This window comes from Anomaloglossus baeobatrachus, chromosome 1 (genome assembly GCF_048569485.1).
Source record: "Anomaloglossus baeobatrachus isolate aAnoBae1 chromosome 1, aAnoBae1.hap1, whole genome shotgun sequence".
In the NCBI taxonomy this organism is placed as follows: Eukaryota; Metazoa; Chordata; class Amphibia; order Anura; family Aromobatidae; genus Anomaloglossus; species Anomaloglossus baeobatrachus.
This window is the reverse complement of record NC_134353.1, coordinates 291,107,584-291,121,000: the sequence shown is the minus strand read 5'-3', so window position 1 is coordinate 291,121,000 and position 13,417 is coordinate 291,107,584. Positions and strand designations below refer to the sequence as shown.

The 13,417-nt window shown below is 45.0% G+C and overlaps 1 protein-coding gene across 1 annotated transcript in view; it reads left to right on the top strand.

The window, feature by feature from the left end:
- The window catches only part of LOC142311972 (alcohol dehydrogenase 1), a 490,686-nt gene extending 477,813 nt beyond the window's left edge, over positions 1-12,873 (top strand). Inside the window, exons 10-11 of the mRNA XM_075350839.1 lie at positions 6,855-6,993; positions 11,372-12,873. Of these exons, the coding sequence (XP_075206954.1) occupies positions 6,855-6,993; positions 11,372-11,396 (164 nt within the window). The 3' untranslated portion in view covers positions 11,397-12,873. The remainder of the gene's footprint in view (positions 1-6,854; positions 6,994-11,371) is intronic.
- The last annotated feature ends 544 nt before the right edge of the window (positions 12,874-13,417 follow it).

The following is a 13,417-nucleotide window of genomic DNA, read 5'->3' as shown; positions in this document are numbered from 1 at the left end:
CATTTTGTGTTCATGGTCACCTAACTAAATGCATTGTCACGTGATCGGACACCGTGCTGCCCGGCCGTTGGGGGTGTGTCCAGCGTTTCCATGGTCACCGGATCGCGTTTTGCGGCCGTGTGACCGGATGTCACGCTGGTTGCACATTTAACTCTGCTCGTTGTACACTCATCTGCATAGCCGCGTGACCGGATGTTGCGCGGTTTGCACACGTGATCTCCGGCCGATGTGCGCCTAGCGCCTCCATGGTTACCGTGTCACGTGCGCGGCCGCGTGACCGGATATGACGCGGGCCGTGCTTTTGACTGCTCAGCATCATGGTGAGGCAATTACTGTGCGACCGGATATGGGTCGCTTTATATTCACGCCGCTTAGTGACAAGTGGCTGGCTGGGGAAATAGTATGTGGGATGGAACCTTGGGTACGCCCATTTCGGCGTGTGTCCGAGGTGGGCGGTGCTCCCGTGACGTGATCGCGGGGAAAGCCCTATTCTTTGTATGTGGGAGCTGTGAATGGGAGTAACGATAGGAATATATCTCCGCCCACACACTCCAGGGGTGCTTATTTCTTGAGCATAGGAACGCCTCCCTACATGTGGTGGATAATTATTATTAGCCCTATTACGTTTAGGAGGGCGTTCCTCTGCACACCCACAGGATATTTAAGGGTGGGAGTTTTGAAAGTCTGGTGCTGTATGCCAAGGCCCAGACACAACATGCTGGAGGTCTGCTTTACTGAAGGTAAAAACATGTGGATATTTTTGCAATATACGTTCTATTTTGCTACAATTGTACTTGAATAGCAACCTGACCCCTTTTTGTTTATTATTGCAGCTCTCTTTTGACCATAGTCCCCTGAGGAATAAGCATATTATGAAACGCGTTGGGAGGTCTAAGAGCATATCAGGTCAGATGGTTGCCAATTGAGGGGTACTGTGAGGCTGTTATATTTGGCCCCCCCTCTATATATAGGACAACTAAAGTTTTCTTCATATATCCTTCGAGTTTTGTCTATACGACTATACTGTCTTGTGTATATAACTCAGTTTGTGTATTTGACAACCTGGTTAGGGTTGTCTGTTTCTCTATCACCGTGGTGGGAGGTTTTTCCACCCCCTCCCCCGTGTGAGGTTTGTCCTTCCATGGTGATACTAGGAGCTTTACATCTGCTCCATTCTGCTTGGTTGTCTTCTACAACCGTATTTGTTGTGTGGTTTGATATTTTTAACTATTAACCAATAAAGGTTATATTTTAATTGGTACCACAATTTTACACTAGTGCTTGGCTGTATCTATATATCTTTTGTGAAGCATATGACATTTTTTGAAACTAATCCAGGATGGTCCAGCGTCGCTTCCAGCGCTGCTGCATGGAGGTGACCAGCAGCGCGATCGGCTGAGCTGTCACTGAGGTTACCCGCTGTCACTGGATCCAGCGGTGGCCGCGGGTATCCTCAGTGACAGCTCAGCCGATCGTGCTGCTGTCTTCAGTTGCTGTGTGGAGGTGACCGGAGCGGCGGTGTATTCTGCAGCTCCGGTCACCTCCATGCAGCAGCGCTGGAAGCGACGCTGGACCATCCTGGATTACGCCGGACATGGAGGGCTTTTTGGGGCTGATTAAAGTGGTGAACCAGGGTATATGTTTGTGTTTTTTATTTCTAATAAATGATTTTTTCGTGTGTGTGTGTTTATTTACTGTAATCTACAGATTATTCATGGAGGGTGTCTCATAGACGCCTGACATGATTAATCTAGGACTTAATGGCAGCTATGGGCTGCCAATAACTCCTTATTACCCCGATTTGCCAACGCACCAGGGCAAATCGGGAAGAGCCGGGTACAGTTCCAGAACTGTCGCATCTAATGTATGCGGCAATTCTGGGCGGCTGTTGGCTGATATTGTTAGGCTGGGGGGCTCCCCATAACGTGGAGCTCCCCATCCTGAGAATACCAGCCTTCAGCCGTATGGCTTTATCTGGCTGGTTTTAAAATTGGGGGGGACCGCACGCCGTTTTTTTAAATTATTTAATTATTAATTTCACTACACAGTATAGACACGCCCACCGGCTGCTGTGATTGGGTGCAGTGTGACACCTGTCACTCAGCGTGGGGGCGTGTCTCACTGTAACCAATCATAGGCGCCGGTGGGCGGGGAAAGCAGGGAATACGAGATTGTTTAATGGGCGGCCGGCTTTTTCAAATAAGTAAAAGCCGCCGCAGCAGTGTGAATGCCGTGCAGCGCCGGGGATCGGGGATCGGTGAGTATATGAGAGAGGGGGATAGACTGACATGGACAGAGAGTGAGGGACAGAGATAGTGACCAACTGACAGAGATTAGTGAATGACAGACATTGTGAGGCGCTTCAGAACGCAGCTTTTCAGCTACGCTCTGAAGCGGACCTTTTTTAAGCTGCGGTGCAGAGCGCACACCTGCTCACATAGCATCAGACACCGAAATCGTATGAGGGATGTCACACGTTACAATTGAGTAGGTTCGTGCAACAAAACGCTCAATTCTAGACAAAGATACGATGTGTTTGCGATCAACGGTTTTGCGTTCAATCCTGATCGCACGTAGGTGTCACACGCAAATACGTCACGAACGATGCCGGATGTGCGTCACTTACAACTTGACCGCAACGACGGATTGTGAGATATATTGAAGCGTGTGTAGCGGGCTTTAGTTTACTGCATGCAGCGGTTCTGCACAATCTAAAATTTTAGATTTACAAGTGCATGTCAATAAATTAGAATATCATAAAAAATAATTTATTTCAGTAATTCAATACAAAAAGTGAAACACATATATTATACTAGAAGGTGGCCCGATTTTACGCATCGGGTATTCTAGAATTTACGTATTGTGTAGTTAATGTATGATTTTTGTTATATATATATATATATATATATATATATATATATATAGATGTTGTTGTGTGTAGTTACCAAGTGTTTGTGTAGGGCGCTGTACATGTTCTGGGTGTGGCGGGGGGGTGAGAGCGGTGTTGTTTGTGTGTTGCGTTGTGTGTGTTGCGTTGTTTGTGGAGCGCTGTGTGTCCGTAGCGTTGTGTGTGTGTGTTGCACGGTTTGTGTGGGTGTGGGGTGTGTGTGTGTGTTTTGGTGGGAGGTATGTTTTGTGCAATGTGTGTGTTGTGCGGCATGTGCGTATATTTGTGTGTGCCGCGGTGTTTGTGTGTTGGGTGTTGTGTGTGTGCGGCATTGTCTGTGTGTGTGGGTGTCTGTGTAGGGCGGTGTTTGTGGTTCCCAGTGTGTGTGTGGTGTGTTGTGCAGTGTGTGTGTGGCGGTGTGTGTGTGTGTTTTGGGGGGAATTGTGCACCTCCCATCGTGCTCCATACCCCATGCTGCGCACCCCACATCGTGCTCCATCCCCCATGCTGCGCACCCCCCATCGTGCTGCATCCCCCATGCTACGCACCCCACATCGTGCTCCATCCCCCATGCTGTGCACTCCCTATCGTGCTCCATCCCCCATGCTGCGCACTCCCCATCGTGCTCCATCCCCCATGCTGCGCACTCCCAATCATGCTCCATCCCCCATGCTGCGCACTCCCCATCATGCTCCATCCCCCATGCTGCGCACCCCAATCGTGCTACATCCCCCATGCTGCGCACTCCCCATCGTGCTCCATCCCCCATGCTGCGCACTCCCCATCGTGCTCCATCCCCCATGCTGCGCACTCCCCATCGTGCTCCATCCCCCATGCTGCGCACCCCCCATCGTGCTCCATCTTCCATGCTGTGCACCCCCCATCGTGCTCCATCCCCCATGCTGCGCACCCCCCATCGTGCTCCATACCCCATGCTGCGCACCCCCCCATTGTGCTCCATCCCCCATGCTGCCCACCCCCCATCGTGCTCCATCCCCCATGCTGCGCACCCCCCATCGTGCTCCATCCCCCATGCTGCGTACCCCCCATCGTGCTCCATCCACCATGCTGCGCACTCCCCATCGTGCTCCATCCTCCATGCTGCGCACTCCCCATCGTGCTCCATCCCCCATGCTGTGCACCCCCCATCGTGCTCCATCCCCCATGCTATAATAGTTCTCCTATTACACTCAGAGAGGAGTATAATAGGAGGACTATAATAAGAGGAGTAGTCCTGGGGGGAGAGGAGTATAATGCCGGCTCCCTGCACATGTGTACCAGGAGTCGGTGTACACTGGTAACTATGATACACATCGGGTAACTAAGGGACCTTAGTTACCCGATGTGTATAATGGTTACCAGCGTTCACCGGCTCCGTCACGATCCCAGCAGCGCAAGGTTATGTCTGGCGCTGCTGGGATCATGACGGAGCTGGTGTACGCTGGTAACTATGATACACATCGGGTAACTAAGTGACCTTAGTTACCCGATGTGTATAATGGTTACCAGCGTTCACCGGCTCCGTCACGATCCCAGCAGCACAAGGTTATGTCTGGCACTGCTGGGATCATGACGGAGCCGGTGTACGCTGGTAACTATGATACACATCGGGTAACTAAGTGACCTTAGTTACCCGATGTGTATAATGGTTACCAGCGTTCACCGGCTCCGTCACGATCCCAGAAGCGCAAGGTTATGTCTGGCGCTGCTGGGATCATGACGGAGCCGGTGTACGCTGGTAACTATGATACACATCGGGTAACTAAGGGTCCTTAGTTACCCGATGTGTATAATGGTTACCAGCATTCACTGGCTCTGTCACGATCTCAGCAGCGCAAGGTTATGTCTGGCGCTGCTGGGATCATGACGGAGCCGGTGTATACTGGTAACTATGATACACATCGGGTAACTAAGGGACCTTAGTTACCCGATGTGTATAATGGTTACCAGCGTACACCGGCTTCGTCACGATCCCAGCAGCGCAAGGTTATGTCTGGCGATGCGTGCAGAGGGCCGGGGCGAGCGGCCAATCCATGCGGGGGCGGAGCCGAGGTGAGGCGAGCGGCCAACCCGCTGTTTGTCACCGTAAGGACACAATTTTGGTGCAAGACAGACAGACAGACAGACAGACAGAATAAGGCAATTATATATATAGATAGAGTCATTACATACAGAGTGATCTATTTCAAGTGTTTATTTCTGTTAATGTTAGTGATTATGGCTTACAGTCAATGAAAACCCAAAAGTCATTATCTCAGAAAATTAGAATATTACATAAGACCAAATGAAAAAATGATTTTAAACTCAGAAATGTTGGCCTACTAAAAAGTCTGTACAGTATATGCCCTCAATACTTGGTCGGGGCTCCTTGTGCATGAATTACTGCATCAATGCAGCATGGCATGAAGGCGATCAGCCTGTGGCACTGCTGAGATGTTATGGAAACCCAGGTTGCTTTAATAGCAGCCTTCAGTTCATCTGCTTTGTTGGGTCTTGTGTCTCTCATCTTCCTCTTGACAATACCACATAGATTCTCTATGGGGTTTAGGTCAGGTGAGTTTGCTGGTCAATTAGGCACAGTGATACTGTGGTTATTAAACCACATATTGGTACTTTTGGGAGTGTGGACAGGTGCCAAGTCCTGCTGGAAAATGAAATTTCTAACTCCAAAAAGCTTGTCAGCAGAGGGAAGCATGAAGTGCTCTAAAATTTCCTGGTAGACGGCTGCACTGACTTTGGTCTTCATAAAACACAGTGAACCTACACCAGCAGATGACATGGCTCCCCTACACCATTACTGTGGAAACTTCACACTAGACCTCAAGCAGCTTGGATTGTGGCCTCTCCACTCTTCCTCCAGACTCTGAGACTTTGATTTCCAAATGAAATGCAAAATTTACTTTCATCTGAAAACAACATCTTGGACCACTGAGTAACAGTCCAGTTTTTTTTCTCCATGGTCCAGGTAAGACGCTTCTGGAATTGTCTATTGGTTATGAGTGGCTTGACACAAGGAATGCGACAGTTGTAGCCCATGTCCTGGATATGTCTGTGTGTGGTGGCTCGTGAAGCACTGACTCCAGCAGCAGTCCACTCCTTGGGAACTTCCCCCAAATTTTTGAATGGCCTTTTATTAACAATCCTATCAAGGCTACTGTTATCCCACTTGCTTGTGCACCTTTTTCTACCACACTTTTTCCTTCCATTCAACTCTCCATTAACATGCTTGGATACAGCACTCTGTGAACAGCCAGCATCTTTAGCAATGACTTTTTGTGGCTTACCCTCCTTGCGGAGTCTGTCCATGACTACCTTTTAGACATCTGTCAAGTCAGCAGTCTTCCCCATGATTGTGTAGCCTGGTGAACCAGACTAAGGGAGCATTTTAAATGCTTAGGAAGCCTATGCAAGTGTTTTTTTGATAATTATTCTAATTTTCTGAGATAATGACTTTCGGGTTATCATCGGCTGTAAGCCATAATCATCAGCATTAACAGAAATAAACACTTGAAATAGATCACTCTGTGTGTAATGACTCTATATAATATATGCGTTTTCCTGTTTGTACTGAATTAGTAAAATAAATTAACTTTTTCATGATATTTTAATTTATTGAGATGCACTTGTAGCAATGCAGCAGAGTTGAGATAGCTTCCCCTACCCAAACTACTCTATCTTTATACAATGTCTATACGCAGCTATATGTGCTAATCACAGAATGGGTTAAATGAGTGGCAGGCTACCCAATAATCAACAATGATAAGCTTCTATTGCTAAAACAAACATTGCAACTAAATAACACCTCAAACCATGATAAGAGATATCCTTGAATTCTATGTGTAAACCCTTACAGCATACTGTCTTCAGAGTACATACAAAAAACCTGCTGACAGATTTACCTTTAAAAGGGAAATATAAATCTTGGTAATCTTCTAAAATAATAATATCTTCTGTTTTCTTGGGACAGGTTGGAAAAGTAAAGACAGCGTACCAAAACTTGTGGATGATTATATGAATAAGAAATTTGAGTTTGAAGGGCTAATAACTCACAAATTTCCATTTGAAAAGATCAATGAAGCATTTGAACTTCTATGCAAAGGAAAGAGGTATAGCTGTCTTAGAAAACAAAAAGAAAATATAAAAAATAATAAATATATATATATATATATATATATATATATATATATATATATATATATATATATACATATACATATATCTATATATATATCTATATCTATATATAGATATGTATATACATATATATATATATATATAGCTATATATATGTATGTATAGATATATATATATATATATATATATATATATATATATATATGTATGTATAGATAGACATATATATATATATTATATATATACTGTATATATATATATATATAAATACTATGTATAATTTATTAAAAAGCGGAGTCCAATTGTCTTTAAAGAAAATGTGAATATAGCCGTATACACTGCCACCTCTATGTATATAAATAAGTATGTATATATATATATATATATATATATATATATATATATTCACATTTTCACCAAAGTCTTTTGGACCTTTTTTTTCTTTGATCGACTACAGAGTATTGGAAATTGACAAGCAAAATAGTCCTATTTTTTTTATGAATGAGACTGTGAATACATGGGACATTGTTATGTAACCATTATTTGTTGAATATGGTATGTTGCAAACACTGACACACAACTCTACTGAAAATGTTATCGCTTTACTGGCAGAGAAGGATATAATAGATCTCATTCATTTTTCAAACTGCCCTGTTAAAAAACAAAAACAAAAACTGAGCTCAGATTTGGTGCTATGAGTCACAAACACAGTTGATTGATTGAATGAGCCTCATAAGCATTATCCTGAACAAACCAAACAAAGGAAAACAGGATTCTGTTTTTTAATCCACCGTATAATATGTAAATATAAGTATCCCCAAAATATACATAGCTTACAGCAAGTTACATACCATATAAAGGACAGTAAATGTCTTAAAATATAAATCTATTAAAAGTTTAAAAGAATGTTTTTTAAATTCCTTTAAACAACTTCACAACTTTAATGTACTTTTCAAGCAATCCACAAATTTTTTAACAAATTTTTCATGTTGAACTGGCTACACGCTATAAGGCCTACTACACACGTCCGTGTTTTTGCCCGTTTTACCCCGTACCAGAAACACGGACATATGTAGACCCCTTAAAACCAAAGGGTCTGTGCACACGTGCATGTTTTCACACAGACCATGTGTCCATGTGGCACATATGCATGTCTGTGTGCTCCACACAGCGACATGTCCGTTTTTCTTCGGCAGCATGTGTCACACAGCCCACACACTGATGTGATCCGTGTGATATCAGTGTGACACGTATCGGAGAAAACATGTGTCTTTGAAATAAAATTATTTTTTATACTCTCCTGTCTTCGGCACTGTTGTCACTTGCTTCCAGGCCCACTAATTATACTCCTGAATATTCACTGTACCGCGGCCCTGGAAGTGTCGCGGGCGGAGAGGGGACGCTGCGCTCACCACACTCGGGTCCGGCATTGCTGCTGCTTCGCTTGCTGCTCGGTCGGTGGCTCGAGCGGTGGGCCGGATCCCGGGGACTCGAGCGGCGCTCCTCGCCCGTGAGGGAAAAGGGGAATGGTTTTGGGGATTTATTGTCCGTGACGCCACCCACGGTTGTGGTGAGGTTGTGACACCACCGCTGCTCTGGACGGTGATCCCGGGAGCGATGACAGGGAGCAGCTTAGATGTTGTTCTTCCCCTCCGTGGGTAGGGGGGTTGGTTGTCCCCGGGCCCGGTGACGGAGGAATGGCAGGTGGGTTACGGGGCCTGGTGAGGTGCAGGGTCGCGGGGGCAGCGCGGTGCCGCACGGCACAGTGGTACTCACTCAGCCAATGATGAATGCAAAGTCTCCGGTAAAACAAACTGCTGGATGGACGGGTCCCACAGACGGCTGCGGTAGTTCTTCTCCCGGTAGGTTGGCGGTGACTTCCTTTCCCTGCACCTGTGTTATGTTCTCGGTTCTGGTGGCTTCCCACCGGTAACCCACTCCCCAGCTTGGATGGATGCTGAGGGAGCCCCTTTTGCCCGCAGGCTCTGGCCCTGGGAACTGTAGCCTTGGCGGTGACTGTATTTCCCTTCACGGTTTGAGCGGTTGCCTTCAATCGGGTCTTGACTGCTGGGAAACCCCGGAGGTTCCCTTCGCTAACGGATTTGACCGGTTTTACGGGGACTCCAAGCCTGGTCAGGGTCTGTAGGCCCTGCCAAATGGTGCTGGCTTCTCTTCGCTCCCCGATCCGGTACCGGCGGGCCATCGCCCGTCCCCGGTCCTTACAGTTCATGTCAATGAACCCCTCCTGCAGACAGTCACCACCGTCTACCAACCTTGCTGTATATGCCCGGGCCACGCACCCGGACACGGTCAGTCTGCTCCACTACCACCTCACTCTTCCACTCTCCAAACGAAACTCTCCTCCCTTCCTTTTCCCGCCTCTAGGACTGTGAACTCCTCGGTGGGTGGGGCCAACCGCCTGGCTCCACCCCCTGGTGTGGACATCAGCCCCTGGAGGGAGGCAACAAGGATTTTTGTCTGACTTTGATGTGCCTAGTCGGGGTGTGGGGTGTGTTGTTGCAGTACCTGTGACGTCCTGGCTTGTCCAGGGCGCCACAGAAGCAGCAGCGCCAGAAACAGCAGTGCCGGGGACAGGTGAGTATAGAAGTTCATGCTGTTTGTGTGCTTTTTGTGTGCTATCCAGATATCACACGGATAGCACATGGACAGCACACGCTGAACACAAACTTGAACACACACACACATACGCACCTACACCACGGTCCGTGCAAAACGTGAGTGTTTTGCACGGACGTGTGGCAGCAGAGCAGAATAAAAGATGTTGTTTTTTTTTTATTTATAAAGTTCTTGGCAATTAATGAGTTAACTTTTAAGTCCAAGTGGGTATTAATGCATTAGGTACCAAATACATTGATTGCTAATATTTATGCAACTGAGTGGCAGCATAAAAAGTAAATGTCTTTTGCTCTGCAGTCACTAATACTGTGTGCAGCCTGTTCAACATGAAAACTTTGGTGAAAGGTCCTCTTCAGCAATTAAAGCGCCATTATTCTAAATGCAGTGGCTACAGTAGAATGAAGAATTTCAGACTATTTTCATCCACCCCTAGGGGGAGCTCATACCCTAACTGCATACTATCAAACTAAATGTATATTTATATGCCGTAACTCTAAAGGCCCTGTCACACACAGAGATAAATCTGCAGCAGATCTGTGGTTGCAGTGAAATTGTGGACAATCAGTGCCAGGTTTGTGGCTGTGTACAAATGGAACAATATGTCCATGATTTCACTGCAACCACAGATCTGCCAAAGATTTATCTCTGTGTGTGACAGGGCCTTAAGAGTTCCTGTCAGGCAATGAATATATATATATATATATATATATATATATATATATATATATATATTTGGCTAAAAATCTAATTTGACGCTCTATGTAAGGATTCATGCAGCACAAGTGTTCAAAGGTCTCCCAACCTGATCTCCACATAGGCATAAATGAGGTTGTGGAGTTGGGAGCCCAGTGGTCAGTTTGTGCATTGCTGAGCCTGCATCTTTGTTGGCAGATGATGGCTGTGTTATTCAGCCATTATGTACCTTTAACAGCCATGGGCGGAGGAAAGCTGTTAATGCCACCATCAAAAATGCAACTGGTTAACAGCATGCCATCATGGGGGTGGCCCGCGGTCTGCTGAAGGCCACTGTGGAGGTCATGGCTGGCAACCCCAATATGGTATAAAAAATGTCACCTTGTCCTGCAGTGTGGAAACCCTAATGGAGCCCCAATAACCAAAAAGTAAAAACGTTGCGGGTCTTGGAAGAGTGGGAAAAAAAAATTTCAGAATTTTTTTTAATGAAAAAATAATTATTATGCACGTTGCATACCTCAGTAATCATACTTCTCTGAACAAAACTATTGATTGGCCATTGTTATAGTTTAATGAACAGCGTAAAAGAAAAATATTTATAACAATATATAATAACCGAAATAACAATATTGCAACATTGCACTTTTTTTGTTCCATATTGAAGTTTTTTGCTTTTCCTGTTTTCCAGTACAGTACCCTCATTTAAAAGTAACACTTAACTCATATGGCTGTATTGTTGGAAAAATAGACTATATTCTCTTGGAAGGGGAGGCAAAAACCCCAAAACAGTCATTCTGATGGCAGGGGGTTAAAGTCTAATGTATGACATATTATACAGTATGTAGTCTTAATAATAATAATAATAATAATAAGAATAATAAGAATAATAATAAATAATAAAAAATCTTTATTTCAATAGCGCCAACATATTCCGCAGCGACTTAAAAAGTTTATAGAGGCAAAAATTAATATAGATATTTTGTACTGTCGATGTCTTCAACCAATCTTTTTTTTTTCTAGTATCCGTACTGTGTTGTCTTTTTGAGGAACCTAATCCTGGTCGTCATCTAAAGAAGAAACGTCTGGCATTGTCAGCTTGGAAGTTGCAACATTATCCCAAGATTCTTCTGCACCCTATGATATATATGATTGCGGTATAATGTTACAGATTATGATTGTTGTATTGTACATTTTAGATTATGTAGATGTACGGTAGGAAACCTGCTTACACATCTACACATCGTACTTGTCAAAAAATGCTTATTTTTTTCTTCTTTCTAAGGCCCTTTCACATGTCAGTGATCCCAATACATATGATGCCAGATACACGGACATATACAGACCCATTAAAGTCAATAGGTCTGCGCACATATCAGTGTTTTCACAAGGACCGTGTGTCCATATGGAGCACACGTGTGGCCATGTGTTCTGCATGGAGACAAGTCCGGCAGCACTAATGTCACACAGACCACACACTGATGTGATCCATGTGACATTAGTGTGACACGTACTGGAGAAAACACGTGTCTTTGAAATAAAATGATTTTCTATACTCACCTGTCTCCAGCGCTGCTGTCTTCGGCACTGCTGTCACTTGCTTCCAGGCCCGCTCATTATGCTCATGCATATTCACTGCACCGTGATCCCGGAAGTAGCAGCACCACCGGAGACAGCAGCACCATGGACAGGTAAGTATAGAAGCTCATGCTGTCTGTGTTCTATCTGGATGTCACACATATAGTACAGGGACAGAACTTACGTGCCAAAATCATGGCGCATGAATGAACCATACGCACCTACTCCACAGCCGTGGAAAACACAAACGTTTTTCATGTTTGTGTTAAGGGTGCTAGACACAGCATCTTTTAAAAAGCATAGACCCTGAGTTTTCCAAAGCAAAAAAAGCTTCACGGAAAACGCCATTGGAGTTCTATCTGTCAGCAATTTAACGCTCCTGGTATATTTTTTTACTTCAAATGGAAAGCGGCTTTCAAGCGGAAACCACCTGAAGAATGAAAATGCTACTTCTTTTAACTTCTTGGCTTTTGAAGCTTGAAGCACTTAAAAGTGACAAAAGTTGGAACCTAATACACAGCTATGTAAAAATGACTTGCTGTGCATAGGTTAGTTCTTTTGTAGCGTTTCTTTTTAGCTCAGTGTCAGGTACATTTTAGGCGTCATCGGCTTGAAAAAGAAGTTGTGTGCACAGACCCTAAGGTTTACACATTTTTGCTGCCCTCTGTTATCAGAATAGCCGGCACAGTAAAATATTCTATAAGTAAAAGAAACCTGTCACCAGATTTGGGAACCATAAGCTGAAGCCAATACCAGTGAGCTACTGTATACAACATTCCAGAAAACTGTATATAAGAGCCCAGGTTGGTCTCTATAATGTAAAAATCACTTTTATAATACTCACCAACAGGGCTGTCCGGTCTGATGGGTGTCGCTGCTTTCCTGTGTGGCGCCTCCTCTCTCCTGCGATTGTTGTCCTCCTTCAATCCAGCCCAGTATGGATGACATGTCCTACATCATCCACACAGGCTGGCATTGTGGTCATGCACAGACTCACTTTGATCTGCCGTTCTCAGGGGAGATTAAAGTATTGTAGTGCGCATTTGCAGGCGGTCTTTCACCTTTCCTCGCACCTGCGCAGTACAATACTTTGATCTGTCATGAGCCGGGCAGATCAATGCGTGCCTGCACAGGACCACAATGTCAGCCTGTGTGGATGACGTAGGACACGTCATACATACTGGACTGGGTCAAAGGAGGATCACGATTGCAGCAGAGAGGAGGCACTGGACTGGAGAGAGGAAGCGCCGGACCAGAGAGCAATGACACCCATTGCACTAGACTGCCCCCTAGGTGCGTACAATAAAAGTGATTTTTACAGAGTGGCTTGGAGTCTTATATACAGCATTCTGGAATGCTGTATACTGTATAAGAGCTCACTGGTGGTATATAGTCGCCAAATCTGGTGACAGGTTCCCTTTAATATGTGGCAACAGCTCCTCTAAATCATAGAAAGTAAAAAGATGGTTTCCAAAGATTTTGTAGGATCAA